Genomic DNA, 19,581 nt, shown 5'->3' with positions numbered 1-19,581 from the left:
AACAGCTTTTATTACCCAGCTGGAGGGATTTTCAAGCAGGTTGAGGTACCTGAAGGATGCAAGATGTTATTTTGCATTCTGTCCAGAACTACGGAGAGCATTTTCTCAAAAAGCAGGAAATAAGCAGAGAAGTAGCTGCTCCTTTGGGTCCCAGTTCCCCTTATGGGCTGCTGCCGGAGTGGTGTCCATGTGCACTGCCTCTGATTCCTCCCATAGGGATTCCAGTGGCTCAGTTTAGCTCTTCATGGCTCACTTCAGCCAATTCTGACACCTGATATAGAAAGAATATATCACCATCTCCAGGAACAGCAGCAGCACAGACAAAACACAATTGAAATACAATTCTCCTGAAGTGAGAAGCATGAACGTGGCTCTGTATGTCATCTTGGTTTAGCCTGCAGAATCAGTGTGGTGAACACCACGGTTCTGATTTCTTGATGTAATCTTTTCTACGTGGCTCTGGGCAGCCTGGTCTAGTGGTTGGCCACTTTACACATAGCAGGGGGGTTGAAACTGGATGATCATTGTGGTCCTTTTCAACCCACGTCATTCTATGATTCTATGATTCCATGAAAGACATCAGCTTTTGTCTGGAAAAAATCCAGATCTGTATAAACTGGAGGACATTATTGTGTGTATTAAAATGTTCACATGGTATTATCCCACAACCCTTCCCGTATTTATTTTGGAAATCATTACATCTGGAAAATGGGAAAACTTCCAGTTAATTCTTTTACCTTGAAATATCAGCAAACATGAGGGGATGTTGAGATTATTCCCTGCTAAAAAAGAAAAAAAGAACAAGTAGGATTCAGGACTATAAGCCAAAAGAGAATCCTTCTTCAAATAATGCAGCATGGCTTAAGCTTACCATTGGGAAAACAAGGGTGAAAAATGATTCTTAAAGGGCCTCTGATCTCTGCTCTGGGGCAGTTGTACCTTGAGTACGGTGTTTGTTTTTGGGCCCCTCAAAAAGACACTGAGGCCCTGGAGCATGTCCAGAGAAGGGCAGCTGAGATGTGAGTGTTCTGGAGCACAAATCTTATGGGGAGCGGCTGAGGGAACTGGGATTGTTCAGTCTGGAGAAGAGGAGGTGCAGGGGACCTTATCACTCTCTACAGCTCCCTGAAAGGAGATTGTGGTGAGGTGGTGGTCGGCCTCTTCTTCCATGTAACAGTGATAGGACAAAAGGTAATGGCTTGAAGTTGTACCAGGGGACGTTCAGGTTAGATATTAGGAAAAATTTCTTCTCCAAAAGAGTGGTGAGGCACTGGCACAGGCTGCCCAGGGAGATTTTTGCAGTCACCATCCCTGAAGGCATTCAAGAACCATGGAGATGTGGCACTGAGGGATGTGGTCAGTGGGCATGGTGGGGATGGGCTGATTGTTGGACTAGGTGATCTTAGATGTCTTTTCCAACTTTAATGATTCTGTGATTCTAATGCCAGCTCAATGAATGGCCACTCACTGCCATTCTAGACAAGCATGACAAGCTTTAGGGAATTCCCAGAATTTGGGAATTTTGGTGCTGTGAACTTATGGTTTATGCCTACAAAGCAAATTATAGGCTGCACTTACACTTGGGCCAGATCTTGAGAAGAAATGGAGATTGGTGAAGCTCTTTCCAGATACCACTGATGGCATGGTGCTCCAGTGCCTTCTCAAAGGCCTTCAGTTCTCTCCTGAAATTTACTTTTTACAAATTTCCTGGCAATATTCTGACAGTGTCCTAAAAGAGCACACAGTGCAGCCACGTCTCTGAGATCCTCTGCAGTTTACCGAGGGAAGCAGGTGTCTGTCAGTGTGCACACTGTGTTCACCTGCACTGACCCGAGCTGAAAGATGCATTTATTCCCCAACTTTCATAGCAGCACAGTAATTTTCAGTGAGGATTTAATAGAACTTTATAATGGAAGCATGAGACAGTCACATGAATGGCAAGAGAACAAGCAGAAGGACAAAATAAGAGAAGAAGCATGAGAAAAGTGGCTGCAAAGCCCTATTCTCCTAGAGAGGGCAGTTCCTGGTGGACAAGAGGAGCTGCTTACAGAAGCACTGCTCAGGAAGGCACTGAGAACTGCACAAGCAGCAGGAAAAAGCTGGATCACCTGTCCCAAGGGAGCAAACAAATACATGGCAAAAAAAGCAACAAGTTGGAAAGCACTATGAGAGAGGAGAGAGGGCAAAGCTCTGCAATGCTTCCAAATCAAAATGGTTCCAGATTGTTGTGATGCATAAAAATGTTTAAAAGGAAGATTTCCCAGATTCTTCTGCACTTGGAACGTGAAGCCTCCTGTGATGTGAAGTTCCCTGTTTGGCTTATTTCTTTGGTTCCTACTTTTTTTTTTTTGGCTGATTAACTATCTGTAATAGGTTCTGACCCAGACCACCTCCTAACACTGACCAGCAGGGCGAGGGTGGTGATCCTGCCCCTCTGCTCTGCTCTATGAGACCTCACCTGGAGTACTGCATCCAGATTAGTGGAGTCCTCAGTACAGGAGAGACATGGAGCTGTTGGAGTGCACCAAAAATGATCCAATGAATGGAACACCTCTCCTACAAGGACAGGCTGAGAGAGCTGGGGCTGTTCAGCCTGGGGAAGAGAAGGCTACAGGGAGAATGAAGAGCAGCCTTACAGTACCTAAACAGGGGCTGTGAGAAAGGAGACAGACTCTGTAGCAGGATCTGTGGGGATAGGACAAGGGAAAATAGCTTCAAACTAAAAGAGTGGAGATGTAGATTGGATATAAGAAAGAAGTTTTTTCCAATAAGATAGCGAAGCACTGGCACAGGTTGCCCATAAAGGTAGTGGATGCCCTGTCCCTGGAGACACCCAAGATCATGTTGGATGGGGCTCTGAGCACCTGATGGAGCTGTAGGTGTTCCCTGTTCATTGCAGGGGAGTTGGACCAGATGATCTTTAAAAGTCTCTTCCAGCTCAAACAATCCTATGATTCTATGGTGACTCAGTGTGAGGGCAAGTAGAATTCTTCACACCTCCATCTACTGTCATGGGCTGAGATCTCTAATTTCCCTTGCAGATAGCAGATTTGCTAGACACTGAAGATATTAGTAGATAATGTTCTCAGACAGTGACACCCTCAGAAACCTGGATAGGTGGACAGTGCTTTTCTGCATGCAGCCATTGCCACCTGAGACATCTGTATGCAGTTAGCATCAGTATAGGTGAGCTGTAGAGCTGTAGTGCTATCCAATAAGAAAGAGGTTGTGCCAAAACCTGAGAGCCATACGTGGGAGTCTGGCCCAGCTAACGTTTGAAAGTTGCATTCTGTCAGCTCAGCTGCAAATGGATGTATTCAGCTAGAAGAGTCCAGGGCAATGGGATGCTGCTACATCACTCACCTATCTGGCAGAAGGCACAGAAACTGGGATATCGTAGCTGTCCTTTAATGAGGCTTACATGCATCTGACATTTTTGACTGTGTAAACTTCAATCCAGATGTCCTGGTATATCTAACACTGCTGAATTAGTGAGGACCTGGAGTAAGCTGAGCACTCAGAGCATTCAGTTCCTCCGCCATTTATGCTGCTTAGCAATTAGCTCACACTCTGCCTTTGGTTTTAGGACTACTCAGAGAAACACTCTCCAGGACACCCAGATATTTATTACAAGGCAAGTCCTGAGCCACATCACCCAGCCTCACACCAAGGGACCAATCCCTGGCATGCATTTAAGTAGCTTTATTGCTGCAGCCTGGTATTCCCAGGGTGCAGCTTTGTTCGTATGGCCAGGAGAGCTCCTGAAAGCCCCAAGAACATAAGGAGGTAAAAGTAAAGGTCCTCAGCGCTTTTTGAATTGAAGTGAGTCTCTTATTTTCCAAGATGCTGCTGTCCCTGTTCCAACTAAGGCTGAGCTCCCAGGACAGCCCAGCCTGGGATGGGCTGTTAGGTTTTTCCCATGCTACTTCATCCCTAGGGCTTCCCAGAATAGAGGACTGCAACCCAATGGAACAGAGCCTGGAGCAAAATCAGTGCTGTGCTGTCTTCTTCATTAGTGCACAGTCAGAGTTGGCAGAGATCCCAAACCTCCTGCTCAGGTCCAAGCAGAGCTGCTGCACATGTGAACGAGGCTGGGTTTTCCTTTATCAGGAGGTGTTTTCTGAGCTGAGCTGGGCAAATTCATATCTTAGGCAACAACTGCCATTTCTGCCTGCAAACAATTCTTTGATCAGAGCACTGCAGAAGCAAGAAGTGATGCACTGGGTCACTGAACCACAAGACCTGCAGAGCTGCTCCAAGGGGTGCTCTGAAAGTAACATTCCTATTTTACTGTGTTGGCCCACGATGTCAGAGGCGAATGTCGGATGGCAGTAGAGGTTGAACATTCCCATCAGTATTCTGTTTTTATGTTTTGTTGCTGTGTGACAGATGGCAGCAGTGGGGCAGTCTGACAAAATGATGTCTTACATGGAAGGGCATATAAAGCAAAGGTGTGGAACTGAATCCCTCCACAAGGGAACTGGAGGATGAAATTGTCAAGCCTCTATCCATCATATTTGAAAGGTCATGGCAGTCTGGTTTCCACTGATTGGAAAAGGGGAAACTTAACCTCCATATTCAAGAAGGGAAAAAAAAGAAGATCCAGGGAACTACAGGACAGAGAGTCTCACCTCTGTGCCTGGCAAGATCATGGAGCAGATCCTCCTGAAGGCCCTACTAAGGCATATGGAAAATAAAGATGAGGTGATCAGTAGTAACCAACATGGCTTGACCAAGGGCAAGTCATGCTTGACAAACTTGGTGGCCTTTTATGATGGAGTTACAGCATGACACATCTACCTGGACATGTGCAAAGTGTTTGACTGTCCCACATAACATCTTGGTTGCCATGTTGGAGAAAAATGGATTTGACCACTCACTGGATAAGGAGTTAGCTGGATGGTCACACTCAGAGAGTTACAGTCAGTGGCTCAGTGTGCAAGTGGAGACCAGTGACAAGTGGTGTTCCACAGAGATCAGTATTGGGACCAGTGTTTTTTAACACCTTTGTAGGCAACATGGACAGTGGGGTCAAGTACACCCTCATCAAGTTTGCAGATGACACCAAGCTGAGTGGTGCAGATGACATGCTAGAGGAAAGGGATGCTATCCAGAGGAACCTGGACAGGCTGGAGAGGTGGGCCCATGCCAACCTCATGAAGTTCAGACAGGCCAAGTGCGAGGTCCTGCACCTGGGTTGGGGCAATCTTAAGAACAGGTACAGGTTTGGTGGAGAATGGCTTAAGAGCAGCCCTGAGGAGAAGGATTTAGGAGTGTCAATTGATGAAAGATTCAATATGAGCCCACAATGTGCACTTGCATCCCAGAAGGTCCACTGTATCCTGGGTTGCATCAACAGAAGTGTGACCAGCAGGGTGAAGGTGGTGATTCGGTACACCGGTACAGGTTGGGGGATGACCTGCTGGAGAGGAGCTCTGTGGAGAGGGACCTGGGTGTCCTGGTGGACGACAGGTTGGCCATGAGCCAGCAGTGTGCACTTGTGGCCAAAAAGGCCAATGGCATTCTGGGGTGCATTAAAAGGAGCGTGGCCAGCAGGTCGAGGGAGGTGATCCTCCCCCTCTACTCTGCCCTGGTAAGGCCTCATCTGGAGTACTGTGTCCAGTTCTGGGCTCCCCAGTACAAAAAAGACAGGGATCTCTTGGAAAGAGTCCAGCGGAGAGCCACAAAGATGGTGAAGGGCCTGGAGCATCTCCCCTATGAGGAAAGGCTAAGTGAGCTGGGTCTGTTTAGCCTTGAGAAGAGAAGACTGAGAGGGGACCTGATCCAGGTCTATAAATATCTAAGGTGTGGGGGGCAGAGTGGCAAGGCCAGACTCTTTTCAGCAGTGTGCGGAGACAGGACAAGGGGAAATGGCCAGAAGCTGGAGCATAGGAAGTTCCGCACCAATGTGCGCAAGAACTTCTTTACGGTGAGGGTGACGGAGCACTGGAACAGGCTGCCCAGGGAGGTTGTGGAGTCTCCTTCTCTGGAGATATTCAAGACCCGCCTGGACGCCTACCTGTGCGACCTGGTGTAGGGATCCTGCTTTGGCAGGGGGGTTGGACTCGATGATCTCTGGAGGTCCCTTCCAACCCCTACGATTCTGTGATTCTGTGATTCTGTGATTCAGTTTCACTGGTGAAAATGCACAGCTATTGGTGATGACTGTATTGAGAAACAGTGTTCTATAGCTGAAAATTTGTTCTATCAAACAGTGTCACTGTGCTCTTTGCAACTTGTGTATGCAAGTTTCCAAGGAATTAAATATGAAGCATTACTTTTGGAGCACGTGCTGGAAAGATATGGTCTTGCACTAATAGGAAGCTTCCTGGGAGGACTGCAAAAGGTTAGGGTGAAATGAAGAGCTGCTGAGGTCTGTGTTGTGCTCAGCCCAGAGCAGAGCAGGCTGAGGGGAGGCCTGATGGCGGCTGCAGCTCCTCACAGGGAGCGGAGGGCAGCGCTGAGCTCTGCTCTGTGTGACAGCGACAGGGCCTGAGGGAACGGCATGGAGCTGCGTCAGGGGAGGGGCAGCTGAGGGTGAGGGAAAGGGTCTGCACCAGAGGACAGTGGGCATGGAACAGCCTGCCCAGGGCAGTGGGCACGGCCCCGAGCTGCTGGAGCTCAGGGAGTATTTGGACAGTGCTCTCAGACATTGGGTCTGGTTTTGCATGGTCCTGTGTGGATCTAGGAGTTGGACTCAGTGATCCTTGTGGGCCCATTCCCACTTGGGATATTATAGGGTTCTATGATCTGGCTGCAGGTTCTATGATCAGGCTGTATCTGCCAGCCAAGCTTCACACAACTCCTCACTCAGCCACTGTACACCCTGTACCCAGCACGGACTGTTCACAAACTTCACAGAGACGCCACAGGACATCCCAGCACGTTGGGCCCACAAACGGCCAGCGCTGCAAGCTGGGCCACGTGCCAGGCCTGCAGCTGACCTGGCTGCAGAACCACCCCTGCCTCTGAGGATTCTGTAGCCCAACTCACACTGCAGAGGGCCGCAGGGACCCCAGCTTTAAGCAGCCCCAGATGTTCCTTCCCCCAAGCCCCATTCGCTTTCCCAGACACTGATGCACTCTGGTGCAGATGCTCCCATCACTGTGACTCCTCCCAGCGCTCCCAGAACTGCACACACCCCCTGATTTGCAACTCCCCCTCCCTAGCTTTGCCATCCACCTTTCCAGTTTGCAGCCCCTTCCACTTGATTGCAACCCCCTCCTTATTTGCAACCCCTCCATCTATTTGCGATCCGCCTCCCCATCGCTTTGCAATGCCCCCACCCCGATTTGCAACTCCCCCAACTATTTGCAATTCTCCTCAGTCTGCAACCCTTCTACCCCATTATTTACAACCTCTCCATCGGTTTGCAACACCCCCATCGGTTTGCAACACCCCCCATCTATCCTTGTTTGCAACACCCATCTATTTCCAGTTCCCCCTGCCCAGTTTGCCACCTTCCACCATTTCGCAGTCGCCCCCCATCCCCCCATTTTGCAGCAATTCCATCCCCCCGGCGGTTTGCAAGCTTTCACCTATTTACAATTCCCCTCCCCAGTTTTCAAACCCCAACATCCATTTAAACTCCCACTCCCTCATCCATAAATCAATTCTTAACCCATCCCCAGTGTTTGCAATCCCCCTCCTTAGCTTACTAACTCCCTCCCTCCCCCCCCCTCACCCCGCCGCCATCGGTTCCCAACCCGTCTCCACGCTCAGCAGCCACCAGCCCTACCCCCGCCCCCCGGCGACGCGGATTGGCTGCGCGGCTCACGCGAGCCCGGCTGGGAGGGGGGGGTGGAAGCGGCCGCGGTTGTCCGCGAGTAACCCCGCCGCCGGTAGCGCCCCGCGCGACCTTTCTCCCGCATCGGCGGTGACGCGGCGGGCGCGCGCGCGCGTGCTCGCTGTCTCCCCCCCCCACCCCCCACTTCCCTTCATCCGCTCGCGCGCGGCAAGATGGCGGCGCTGAGCAAGTCCATCCCCCACAGCTGCTACGAGATCGGGCACACCTGGCACCCGCGCTGCTCCGTCGCCGTCCTGCATGTTACGCAGGGTGCGCTGGCCGAATCCCTCCGCATCTACGGCACTCTGTACCTGGTGGGTGGTGGTCGGAGTGGAGGGGTTGGGAGGGGGGAGCTTGGGTTATGGGGGGAAAGGGGAGGAGGAGGTGTTTGGGAAGGGTATGGGGGTGAGGGTGGGGGTGTCACGGTGGGCTGTGAGGGGTGAAGGGCGTAGTGGAGAGTTCTGGGGAGGAGATGGCGTGGGGTGGTGGTAATAAGCGCTGTGAGATGGGTGAGGAGGAGGACGACGACGCTGTATGTGCTATTTTCAGCATTTCCTGGAGTGGTGAGGCTTGAAATAGAGAACAACGATGTGCCCAGCAGGTTAGCATTATGTCTTTGGCAGCAGTAAGCGTACCACGCGCGTGGTGCTGTTGGTGGCACCTTGGGGATGGAGTCGTGGTTAATCAGTGCCTTAGGATCAAGGAGGTACCACTGTGTAATAAAGAAACAGGGCTGAAGGGAATATATTAAGGCTTGGAGGAGCTGAAGTAGTCAGAGAGTATCCTACAGGTGAGATATTTTGGTTTGGGCGTGCAATTAGGCTCAGTTATATCATCTCCATTGGGGCTGGCTTGTGTCCAGCAAGTTAGGGTGTAGGTAGAGGAGCTGGCATCTGTTTGCATCCATCTAAGTAAGCATATCCTGAAAGCTGATCTAAGCTGAAAGCTCTGCAGGTATATTGCTGTCCCCACCTCCGTGTTCTGGCTGTAACGGTGCTCACAGGGCTGAGCAGTGAGCTGGCTGCGAGTGGAGTCTGAAGCAAAGTAAAACAAGTCACTGAGTCATAGAATCATAAAGTAGCTCAGGTTGGAAAAGACCTTAAAGATCATTGAGTCCAAACACAGCCTAACCGTACTACCCTAACTAACAACTCTCTGCTAAATCACATCCCTGAGCACCACATCCAAATGGTTTTTAAACACGTCCAGGCATGGTGACTCAACCACCTTCCTGGGGAGCCTATTCCAGTGCTTCACAACCCTTTCTGTAAAGAAGTTTTTCCTGATATCCAGCCTAAATCTCCCTTTTCTCCTGCTCTGTGCCAGTGCTGGTGTTATAAAGATATCAAGACATAAAATAGAAGGCAAAGAGTGGGACCACTGCAGTCCTGGCATGATTAGTTTAAGCTCCCATTGAGTGAAGATTGTGGGAGCATCAAATGACATGCTAAGGAAACTTAATGGCTGTTTGGTAGCACTGTGGTCTTAAATAGTTGTCGTGTCTGGCTGTGAATGTTTTCAGGCTGAATTGGCACAAACAGAAGTTGCCACTGTTTATGTGAGCATATGCTGGGCTGGAACAGGAAGCCAATACCAAGAACATGTCCTCTTCTCCACCTCCCCACCTTCCTTCCGTAATTTTTCCTCTGAGAAGCAGTTTGCCATGCAGGGGCATGAGTACTTGTAAGCAGCAGAGAACAGACCTGAAGTTAGCTATGTAGTGGTTATCCATCCAGTCATTATCCAGGCTGGCTAAAGATAAAGCACCTTAAAGAGCTCTGTAGTTAAATCAAAGTTCATCAGCAGCCAAACCTGGTAAGTAGGTTCCTGCTCGTACCTATGTTACATTTCCTGCAACAGGGGGTTTTGGAGGAAAGCTCCCCTAAACCTCAGTTGCTCTAAAATCTTGTTGCTACCTAAAGAAGGAGGAAACATTTGCCTTTCTTTGCTCACAGATGCGTAGCTGTACTCTGTATGGTCCTGGACTTTGAATGTGGTCAAGAAGAGCTACGATAATTCATTCACTAAACCAGAAAGAGGTTTGTCTCCTGCCCGTGGCTAGGCTGTTTTTTCAGCTGCATTAATGAATTGAATTAGCTACTTAGGAGGATTCTGATGAGCACCAGAACCAGCAGCAGGTGAAAGCTGAAAGGGTGCAATAGGGACTGTGGAGGGTGAAGGAGAAGCCTTGCACATTAAGTAGCTTGGCAGGGAAAGAGCACTGCTCAATTGAGAGTCATCCCTGAAGTAATTCTTTGTTGGACTTCAAACTGTATTTGAAAACCTTGTATTTGTAAGTGAAATATCGTGGTTGCACAGCACAAACATTCTGTCCTACATTTAGGTTCACGTGGTAGTGTGAATTCAAATTGCTTTTGTAGTCCTTGTAGTCTTTGTAGTCCTGTCAGTGGATGTTTGGAGTGTTGCTGGTACTGCTTAGTCCCAGTCTAACAGCACAGCATCAAGAAGTTCCACTTCTGTTCTGCTTGTTTGTTCCTTCTGTTGCCACACGTAAATAACTGAGGCAAGTAGGTGGGAGAGTTTGCTCTCAAAAGCTTGTGTGGAAATGAATCAGTATGCATGGATGAGAAGACATTGCCAGAGGTCATTCTGGGAGAGAAGTCCAGAGTCAAACTCATAACATCTACACCCCACATCTCTTAAAAGTTTGGGTGCTCTTCTGTTGTTGAGAGACCGATGGAGCCTAATTTACATGATACTGCTGTTTGATGTGTAACATGCTGGCTTTTGGTACATAGCTGTGAGGAGTCTTTGCTTCGAAATGCTGCTGTTCAGTGGTGGTGATTGTTGTTCTTGTTAGTATATAACAGAGCTTCTGTATTTTTACTTGGCAAAATAGTCTTTAGATCATACTTTCACTGAGGTTGTTTTCACCCTAGTACTAGTTGATTGCTTTAGCAAAAATAGATTTTATATCTAAGTGGAAATGTCCCTCCCTGAGAGTACGCTTAGTAACCATACAGTAATTTGTAGATGTAGCCAGTGATTGAGTGGTCCTTTATTTGTTTTCTAGGTGCTTTGGGTCAGCCTGAAAAGCTTCAGTAACAGGGAGGATGTTTGAGGCAAAGGCAAAAAGAAGGGAAGATTCTCCCCCTCTGGGAGGGTTGATATGAGCTAAGGCTCATTGGGTGTTAAATCTGGCAAGGGATGTCAAGGTCTGCAGGAAGGGCTGCTTCAAATGCATCAGTAGCAAAGGGAAGATTGGGGAAAATGTTGCCCTGCTGCTGCATGGGGTGGGCCCTCTGGTGATGCACGATGCAGGGAAGGTGGAGTATTATTTGAAACATTTGTATTGCTTCACTACAACCTCAGAAATGATTTTAGTGTTCTAAAGATAATGTATTCCAGTAATTCATTATCAGTGACAAGCTACGTATGTGTTCCACAATGTGCAGTTAATTGCACTGCCATTAGAATAAATAAGAGTTGAGTTGCATGAGAATTTTGTTTAAGAGAACTCTGTGGTAAAAGCATTATGTGCATTATGGCTCTTTACGTTCTTGGTTAGAATGCTGTAATATGGTTTTCCTCTGAGTTGACAGAGTTTATGCTTTTCATTTTCAACGCTTGAACTTTTTTAAGGTTGTTTCTATGAGGAAAGCTAAAATAGTTTTCCATGTGTTGTTCTTGTTAATTTCTTCTTTTCTTTAACAAATATTTATGCGAAGGAAGTTTTCGTAATTGTGGTTGGTGATGTTTTTTTGGGGCTGAGTAGTTGGATTAGTTCTGTGCACTTCATTTTCAGAACATCTCAGTACACACTGCTGCTCCAAGTCCTGTGGATTTGGCCACTCTCCAGAAGAGATCAGAAGACAACGTGGGTTGATGCTGTGTGTAGGGTTGCAGTTGGTGTGTGTAAACACTGCTGCTTACCTGTCTCTTTACCTATCTATCCATCAGCGAAACACCTACAGAACCATTTGTGTCTGTATTATGCCTTAATAAATGAAGGCTTAGCTGTTATTTGTATCAGTTCTTCATTAAGTGATAGTATCCTTCAGGAGAATGGATCTTCCTGGCATTCATACACTGCACAGTAATGTGGTATTTGGGTGGAGATGTACATCTGGCTGGTGGCTTTGTTTGGTTGGAAGCACCCATGTAACTTGTAAAACCTTTTAGATCCAGAGATACCTGAATGCCTGAGGAACCTGAAATACCTTCTTGAAAAATGTCAGCCATGTCCAACTGCTCCTTATGTGTCTGCACTTTGGCTCAAATGGAGCCATGTTTGGATATAAAGGTCATTTTTAAACACCTTGGTGGGTTGATGTGAGCCGCAGGTTCCTCTGGAACGGTATTTCATTCATACAGAAGTCATCAACTCCTGAGTTTATAGGTGATATTTTGAAATTTTATTATGAGTTAATTTTTATGTTTTGAGCCACTAATCCTCTGAAACATCATGAAAATAACCAGTGAGGTTTTAGGATTAGAGGCTACTTGAGTTAAGCTGCTGTGTGCAGACAGAATGAGAGGGTAAGAAGGTGGCAACCTGAAGAATTTGGAGGTTATGATGGGTATTTGGTCTCGCTAACATTTTGGATATAAAGTGGCTGGCAGGAATGCTTGTTCTGTAATTAAGACTGCTTACATTTTACAAGTGAAGCGTTCCTTTGTGTAGCTCTTCTGAGAGGTTTGCTTTCTTTGGATCATAGAATGGCCTGGGTTGAAAAGGACCTCAAAGATCATGTTGTTTCAACCTCTGTGATGTGCAGGGTCACCAACCACCAGACCAGGCTGCCCAGAGCCACATCCAGCCTGGATGTACAGCTCCAAATTCAACCAATTGATTATAGCAGACGCTCTCATTTGTGATCTTGTATTTCAGGTGCTCATGCCTTTCCCAAAAGAGAGAGATGCCTTCTATGTGTTGAATATGCTGAATAACAGGGTGTCCAGCTGAACTCTTAGGGGAACTCTTTAGTTCCAAGTCTTACTTAGCCTGTACAATGCAATCCTGCATCTTCTGTAAGCTATCCTGATCAGCTGGCCAGGATGTGATGTTTCTCCAGTCCTTATTTTGAATCATTGAATCATTAAGGTTGGAAAAGACCACTAAGATCATCCAGTCCAACCATGGACCCATTCCCACCATGCCCACAAACCATGTCCCTCAGTGCTACATCTCCATGTTACATGAACACTTTCAGGGATATTAACTCCACCACCTCCCTGGGCAGCCTGCTCCAATACCTCCCTGCTCTTTCTGAGCAGAATTTTTTTTTCCTAATATCCAACCTGAACCTCCACTGATGCAACTTGAGGCCATTACTGCTATGCTGTGCAACAAAAGAGCAACTTAGTATCTCCAGAAGAGTAAGATGTAACAGGTACTGAACTTCATTGATTCATTACTCACCAGGAAGGTTCTGAAACTTTGTTGTCAGTAGTTACATTATTTATTGGGGCTCCCAGATGAATGTAAATAAGAGAAAAAGTTAAAAATTGCTGAACTTCAATCTTAAAGAACAAAACAAACAAAAAATCAACAAAGCAACCACCTATAAATGTAGACTAGTTTAAAACTGCCTGCCTCGATCTTTTAAGAAAATTTTGCTAAAGACCTTCATCGTGAGTTGGTATGCTTTGCCTCCAAGTCTCCTTAAGATTAGATAAAGTTTTAAAAAAAATAAAATAAAAAAAAAAAGGAGATGTAACATTGTGTGTTCAAAACTGAAGAATTCAGGCTTTTCCCAGAAATTAGGATTAGGAGAAGAAAATGAGGTCATGACTAGAATCACAGAATGGCCTGGGTTGAAAAGGACCACAATGATCATCCAGTTTCAACCCCCTGCTATGTGCAGGGTCACCAACCAGCAGACCAGGCTGCCCAGAGCCACATCCAGCCTGGCCTTGAATGCCTCCAGGGATGGGGCAGCCACAGCCTCCTTGGGCAACCTGTTCCAGTGCATCACCACCCTCTGTGTGAAAAACTTCTTCCTAATATCTAACCTAAACCTTCCCTGTCTCAGTTTAAAACCATTCCCCCCTTGTCCTATCAGTGTCCACCCTCGTAAACAGTCGTTCCCACTCCTTTTTATTTACACTCCCTTCAAGTACTGGAAGGCTACAATGAGGTCTCCCCGGAGCCTTCTCTTCTCCAAGCTAAACAATCCCAGTTCCCTCAACCTTTCCTCATAGGAGAGGTGCTCCAGCCCTCTGATCATCTTAGTGCCCTACTCTGGACCCGCTCCAAGAGCTCTGTTAGCTTACATCAGGCTGGGGAAAGGGATGAAGGGTCCAGCTGTGAGTGGCTGCGTTATCAGGTCTGAGTTGTCTTGGCCTCTGTTGTCCTTGGTTCCCATTGATTTCACATGGGAAGCCTGCCGTTGTTACACGTGTCAGAGCAAAGTCCTCTGTTTCCTGATTGAATGTTTTTCACATATGTTGTTTGATGGTGCGTGTTCCAGTAGATGGAAATGCTTAATCAATAACACAAAGTGACGTTAACCAGATGTGATAGTAACATTTTCTATCAGAAGGTAAAAATGGTGCGGTTACTACTTTGCAGTGAAGCTAATTCTTCTGACTTCTTGCCTGTGAGATGGCAGAGTTGTTTGTATCCTTCCCCTTGTCATTCTCCTGACCTGGCCATCTGTCTCTGCTTAATTTAAGCCAGGCTCCCTCCTCCCTTTTACAGCCTGATGCGTAATTTTCCTGGCTGTACCTACACCCTATGGGACAGGGCCAGAGCCCAGCCCAAGGGCAGCCTTGCCAGCCCTGCCTCGCTCCAGTCCTGCTTCACGTGCAGAGAGCTGTTTGGATTCATCCTGAGCCAAGCCTGGAGTTAGCAAGCACCATACAGATGCTGCTTTATCAGTCCATATAGGCACAGACATCTGTGTTGTTTGTGCTATGTATGATTGTGTATTTGGAGGTAGAGTGGGGAGCCTCAGAAGATTTTTAGTATTACCCTGTAACGTGCTTCTGCCTATTGGGATGGGGCCCATCAAGAAATGGGATTTGTTTATGGCATGACCTGATGCTGTAATCACGTTGTGCTGGGATATCTGATCATCTCAGTTCTGCACTGTGTTCTGAGGGACATGCAGGTCAATGCATTCTTGCTTTCAGGTTCTTCTGGAAGCCACTTTAATTATGACTAAAATTAGTTCAAATGTTACTAAAGAAAGAACCTAGTTGCAACATCTTCATTCCAGGCTGCAATCATTCCGGTCTGTTCAGGCAGATTTTAGGACAGACTAGTAACATTCTTTCATAAAAGTAAAATAAACCAAAACAGTCTTTTGCTGAGATGCTTATTTCAGTGGGGCAAAGTCCAAACGTTTCAAAAGAATCAGCAAAGGAATTCAGCTGCACTGAGGAGTTGATGCTCAAAGGTACAAGGATGGTGTGGAGCCTGCACTGCAGTGATAGCGAGAGGTCCCAGCCTTGACAGAGCAATGAGCTCAGCACAGGCACTGGGAAGCAGCAAACCTGGCAAAGGGGCTTCTGTCAAACAGGTGTACATCTATTCTCTGTGAATTGAGAGCGATGCCAGAACTGAAAGTAATCTAGATGTTTAGAGAGTACATGAGCTCTCCTGTTCATTTCTATTTTTTTTACTTGGGTGTAGTTGTGCGAAGTTTAAAACAAACCAAAACTAAACACAACAAAACAACCCATACCCCTAATGCTAATCCTTGTACAACATCTCTCAAGGCACAGAGGAAGGAAGTTGGAAGGCAGAGCAGGGAAACACAGTCGTCTTTGTGGTACTGCAGGAGCTGACTTATGAAATTATGAAGCCTCAGTTTTTTTTATCTGTGAAATCAGGGTGGTACCAGCTAATTGAGGAACATGAGGTCTGAATGTTTAAGAGGAGTCACTGGGAACAAATTGGTGGTTTAGGCAACAGTGTCTTTCGAAACACAAATGTTACCTGAGGGCATTTTGAGATTAAGTCATTCCAAGGTGCTTAAAAATTGTTTTTAAGGCAAGGGAATAATGTCCTTAGAAAATGTAGAACATTAAGCATATGTGTATTAATTAATATATTCAAATATAGCTTTGAAACAAATCTGACATCTATCTTTGTGTGGTATGGTTTAAATGCTGGTTTAAATGCTGAGGGTTGCTTTGCTTTCAGTTTTCTCCAGAAGTCCCTAAGGAGGTGAAGCAGGAAGGTGCTGGGCTCTGCTCAGGGGGCCTGATGATGGGATGTATAGAAATGGTAGAGTTGCACTGGGGAGACTCACTGGGCATTAAAAAAAATGTCTTTATCATAAGGGTGAGCAGGCACTGGAACAGGCTTGCTGGAGAGGTGGTTGATGTCAGTGCTTAAGAAACATAACACAATGCCCTTGATAACATGGTTTAGCCCAGAAGAGATTGACCAGTTGGGCTGGATCATTTCTAAGGGCCCATTCCCATAATATGTGCTGTGAGAGTTTCCCTAGCTTGTTAATGATTTGCTGTGTATATGTTATATAAACCATCTGCAAAGTGTTATTGGTAGTCTCTAAATTTGCATTTTACATGTGCCTAAGCATGCTAGATAGCCACTTTGATATAAGTCATGGAGCTCTGTGCCTGGAGATGTGGCTAGGTGTTTCAATATTTCTGTTGTTGTTATTATTGATTTTTTTTTTTTTAAGTTTGTTATAATGTGCTCAATTTTAGTGGTGCTTGTGAAGAAATGAGATAGAAATGATTGTGCTTTTTTTTGGTTTCCATCAGTCAGTGTTGCATGCTGGGCTAAGTTCATAGAATCATAGAATGGCCTGGGTTGAAAAGGACCACAATGGTCATCTAGTTGCAACCCCCTGCTATGTGCAGGGTTACCAACCACCAGACCAGGCTGCCCAGAGTCACATCCAACCTGGTCTTGAATGCCTCCAGGGATGGGGCATCCTGTTCACTAAGTTTTGATGGAGGGGGTTGTATTCTTAAAAATAAAGAATGTGCAAACTTAAAAAAAAAAAATAATAATTAAAAAAATGGTGGCTTGAAGGAGATGAACAAATAGTGCTGTACTCACACAGCAGAACTGGTGCAATTTCTGTGTTTTTTAGCCTACCACAGAATCCATCAGTGTGTTTATGTAAGTCAGCACATGCACTGAGTCAAGCTGGTGCTGCCTGTAGTCCATAGAATCATTGAATTGCTCAGGTTGGAGAAGACCTTAAAGATCATCAAGTCTAACCACAACCTAACCATACTACCCTAACAGCCCTCCGCTAAGTCATGTCCCTGAGCACCACATCCAAATGGTTTTTAAACACATTCAGGGATGGTGACTCAACTTATTCAGCTGTTGACGTGCATAGTATCAAACTAATTGTCTTATTTGGGACCAGGAATGTTTTCCCTGGAAGTCAGCCTAACAGGTCTGGTTCTGCCCCAGCCTTCTTTCAGCACATGGCTGTAGGGCAGAAGTGGCACACGACAGGAATTGGGGCGTATTTCATCACACTGACTTGTTACCACTGTGTGGGTGTTACTTGTCTTACTGTGAATGCACAAGTTTAGCTGTCTGAGGTCTGAAGTGCTGTGATCAAAGTTTCACCCAGATTTCCATATGCTTCCTGTTTCTAATCTGGAAATATCTGTATTTTCTGTGGACTGTGTTGATCTGAAAGAAGATCAAGAGCTATAATATATGGATGCAAAGAGGGAAATTGCAAAGTTCTGAAAGCTCTGGACATCTTTCCTGTGACAGTGGATGACTTGTTTTAAATTCCTTTTTGCTCTTGGCTGTTTGTGCATCTAGAAGAGTGTTTCTTGTAGGGGACTGAGACAGACGAGATTCACTGGTGGGCAACTTTAGAAGCTGAGAGTGCAAAACTGTTGGGAAAGCTGAGCTGTGTATCCCATCTCTAGAGCTGTGCCAGCAGCCAGCCAGCTGTTAGTAAGGGCCCTGGGCAGTGAGTGCTGTTAGATGCTTATGCAGACCAGATAGGAGTGCATCTGCAGGCTGTCCTACCATGTGAAGTTTCTCTTATGGCATAGGAACACTTAAGCTGTGCTGAGAAGGCAACGCCAGTTCTGGCATCTGAGTTTCCTTTATTATTTTCCAGGTATTTCTGAATTCTATAAATTAAATTAGAAGAAATTATGTTCTGCCATGACACAAATGCTAAGTTCTTACTTGGGCTGGAATTTTCTTGATGAATAAAAAAATCTTTAATACTAAGTACTTCGAACTTGAGTATTCTTTATCTGCAGGGAGTAAATCTGCTTGAGAAAGTGCAGTTACCTAACTGGTGCTTCATGTGAATGGTTTGTATGGTAGAGATTGATAGAACATCAGCTATATGGTGAGCACTGGTTTTATTAGTTCTTCTGTTCCCGTTCTAATCTTAGAGAAATGTGTATGCTGGGTATTATTTTGATTTTACAGCTTTGTGTCACTCGTTTTTAAATGGCTGATATGCAGCATGTGGGCAGATGAGAAGCACAAGTCAGGGCTATTTGTTAGCATCTGTGAAACTATTCCACACTCTTAGTGATATTTTTCAGAAGGAAAAAAAGAAGAGGAAAGGTGATACTCTATTGCAAAGGGTTATCTTGTTATCTTTTTTGTTCCATGAAATCATGATCTTGTAGTGCTATGAGGGGTGCATTCTTCCATGCCCTGGATTGCAGATAAACTGTGGTTAGGAGGAGAGGTGGGGCAGCACAAGCAGTGTGAAATTGAAGGGAAGGAAGATGGTGTCTGGGTTTCATGCAGTGGCAAACATTCATGGCATTATCTAATACAGCTTTGCTCCACTTGCGTTGCGGACATGCCATGTTTTCTTACTAATGCTGGAAATCTGCAGTGTTTTGTAAGCACTGAAGAATTTTTTTGCTGCTTTGTCTTAAAAAGAAAAGAATGTAGCTGAGAAAGTAAGAAGAGGAGAGAAAAGCACTGGGAGGCAGGGAGCTGCTTTGGGCCACTCTTGGATACGTGGTAGTGAACTGTTTGGAACAGTCAGTTGACTCAGAATTGCAGACTTCTTAAGAATTCTTAGACTGAGTAACATCCCAAACTTTATCTGTCAGTGCTGAGGTCATGATGCTGACCTCCCTTAGGTACCCAAGTAAAGGAGTCTGAGGATTCATCTGCTCCTTTTATATAGAATCTCAGAATTGAGTTGGAAGGGACCTAAAAGCCTACCCAACCCCCTACCTGGGCTGGTTGCCCCTCCCCAGCTCAGGTTGCTCAGGCCCCATCCAACCCGGCCTTGGGCACCTCCAGGGCTGGGGCACTCAGCTTTCTGGGCAGCACTGCCAGGGCCTCACCACCCCTTGAGTGAAAAATTTGTAAAGACGATGTAAAAAATAAGTCACCCTCCTGTATTGTAGGCAATGAGGTTTTCTCTCATAGTTCTGGAGATCTGTGAGCATGTTTTCAATGAGACAGCTGTTTCCTGGATCTGACTCTGCAGGGTGCCTCACTTAGCACAGGTTGCCATATAACCTTGTGCTCTGTCTGTTAGTACTCTCTTCATGGGCATTAAAGCTTGCCAAGGAGGTGGCTACTGGGTTTCCTGATAGCCCTTTCCTTCCATGCTGGTATCTGTTGCTACTGTCTGGTGCTAAGCCTTGAGCAGAGCGTTTGTTACAAAGCATTTGGCCTTCATCACAGTGACCTCCCAGCTCACCTGAATGGGGTTTATCCCTATGGGAATCAGGAAATGCCACGGGCTGACAGGTTTCAGAATTTCTCTTGCCTATTTCAACTATATGAGTACTTTTTGTAACTGTGGAGAGCTGGAAGGAGTACAAGGTGGAGTCTGGAAGTATCACTGGTGTTCATTCCATGTAATCAAACCATTGGTGGTGGG

General features: G+C 46.2%; 1 protein-coding gene and 1 long non-coding RNA gene across 3 annotated transcripts in view; one reads left to right on the top strand and one right to left on the bottom strand.

Annotated features, from left to right (window-relative positions):
* Positions 1-149: 149 nt before the first annotated feature.
* LOC149920332 (uncharacterized) lies at positions 150-7,782 on the bottom strand. The gene is made up of 3 exons (XR_016463461.1): positions 7,685-7,782; positions 738-782; positions 150-271 (listed from the first exon to the last, which is right to left on the bottom strand). It is a non-coding gene; the product is annotated as an uncharacterized LOC149920332 (long non-coding RNA).
* A 14-nt stretch (positions 7,783-7,796) lies between these two features.
* The window catches only part of TMEM135 (transmembrane protein 135), a 168,625-nt gene continuing 156,840 nt past the window's right edge, over positions 7,797-19,581 (top strand). The window contains exon 1 of one of the 2 annotated variants that reach the window (XM_031612453.2): positions 7,797-8,100. In XM_031612453.2, the coding sequence (XP_031468313.1) occupies positions 8,045-8,100 (56 nt within the window). In that variant the 5' untranslated portion in view covers positions 7,797-8,044. The remainder of the gene's footprint in view (positions 8,101-19,581) is intronic. The other variant, XM_031612452.2, reaches the window with a different exon arrangement.

This window comes from Phasianus colchicus, chromosome 1, assembly GCF_987193195.1.
Source record: "Phasianus colchicus chromosome 1, bPhaCol1.hap1.1, whole genome shotgun sequence".
Taxonomy (NCBI): Eukaryota; Metazoa; Chordata; class Aves; order Galliformes; family Phasianidae; genus Phasianus; species Phasianus colchicus.
The sequence above is the reverse complement of the archived record's forward strand: the minus strand, read 5'-3'. Positions and strand labels throughout refer to the sequence as shown.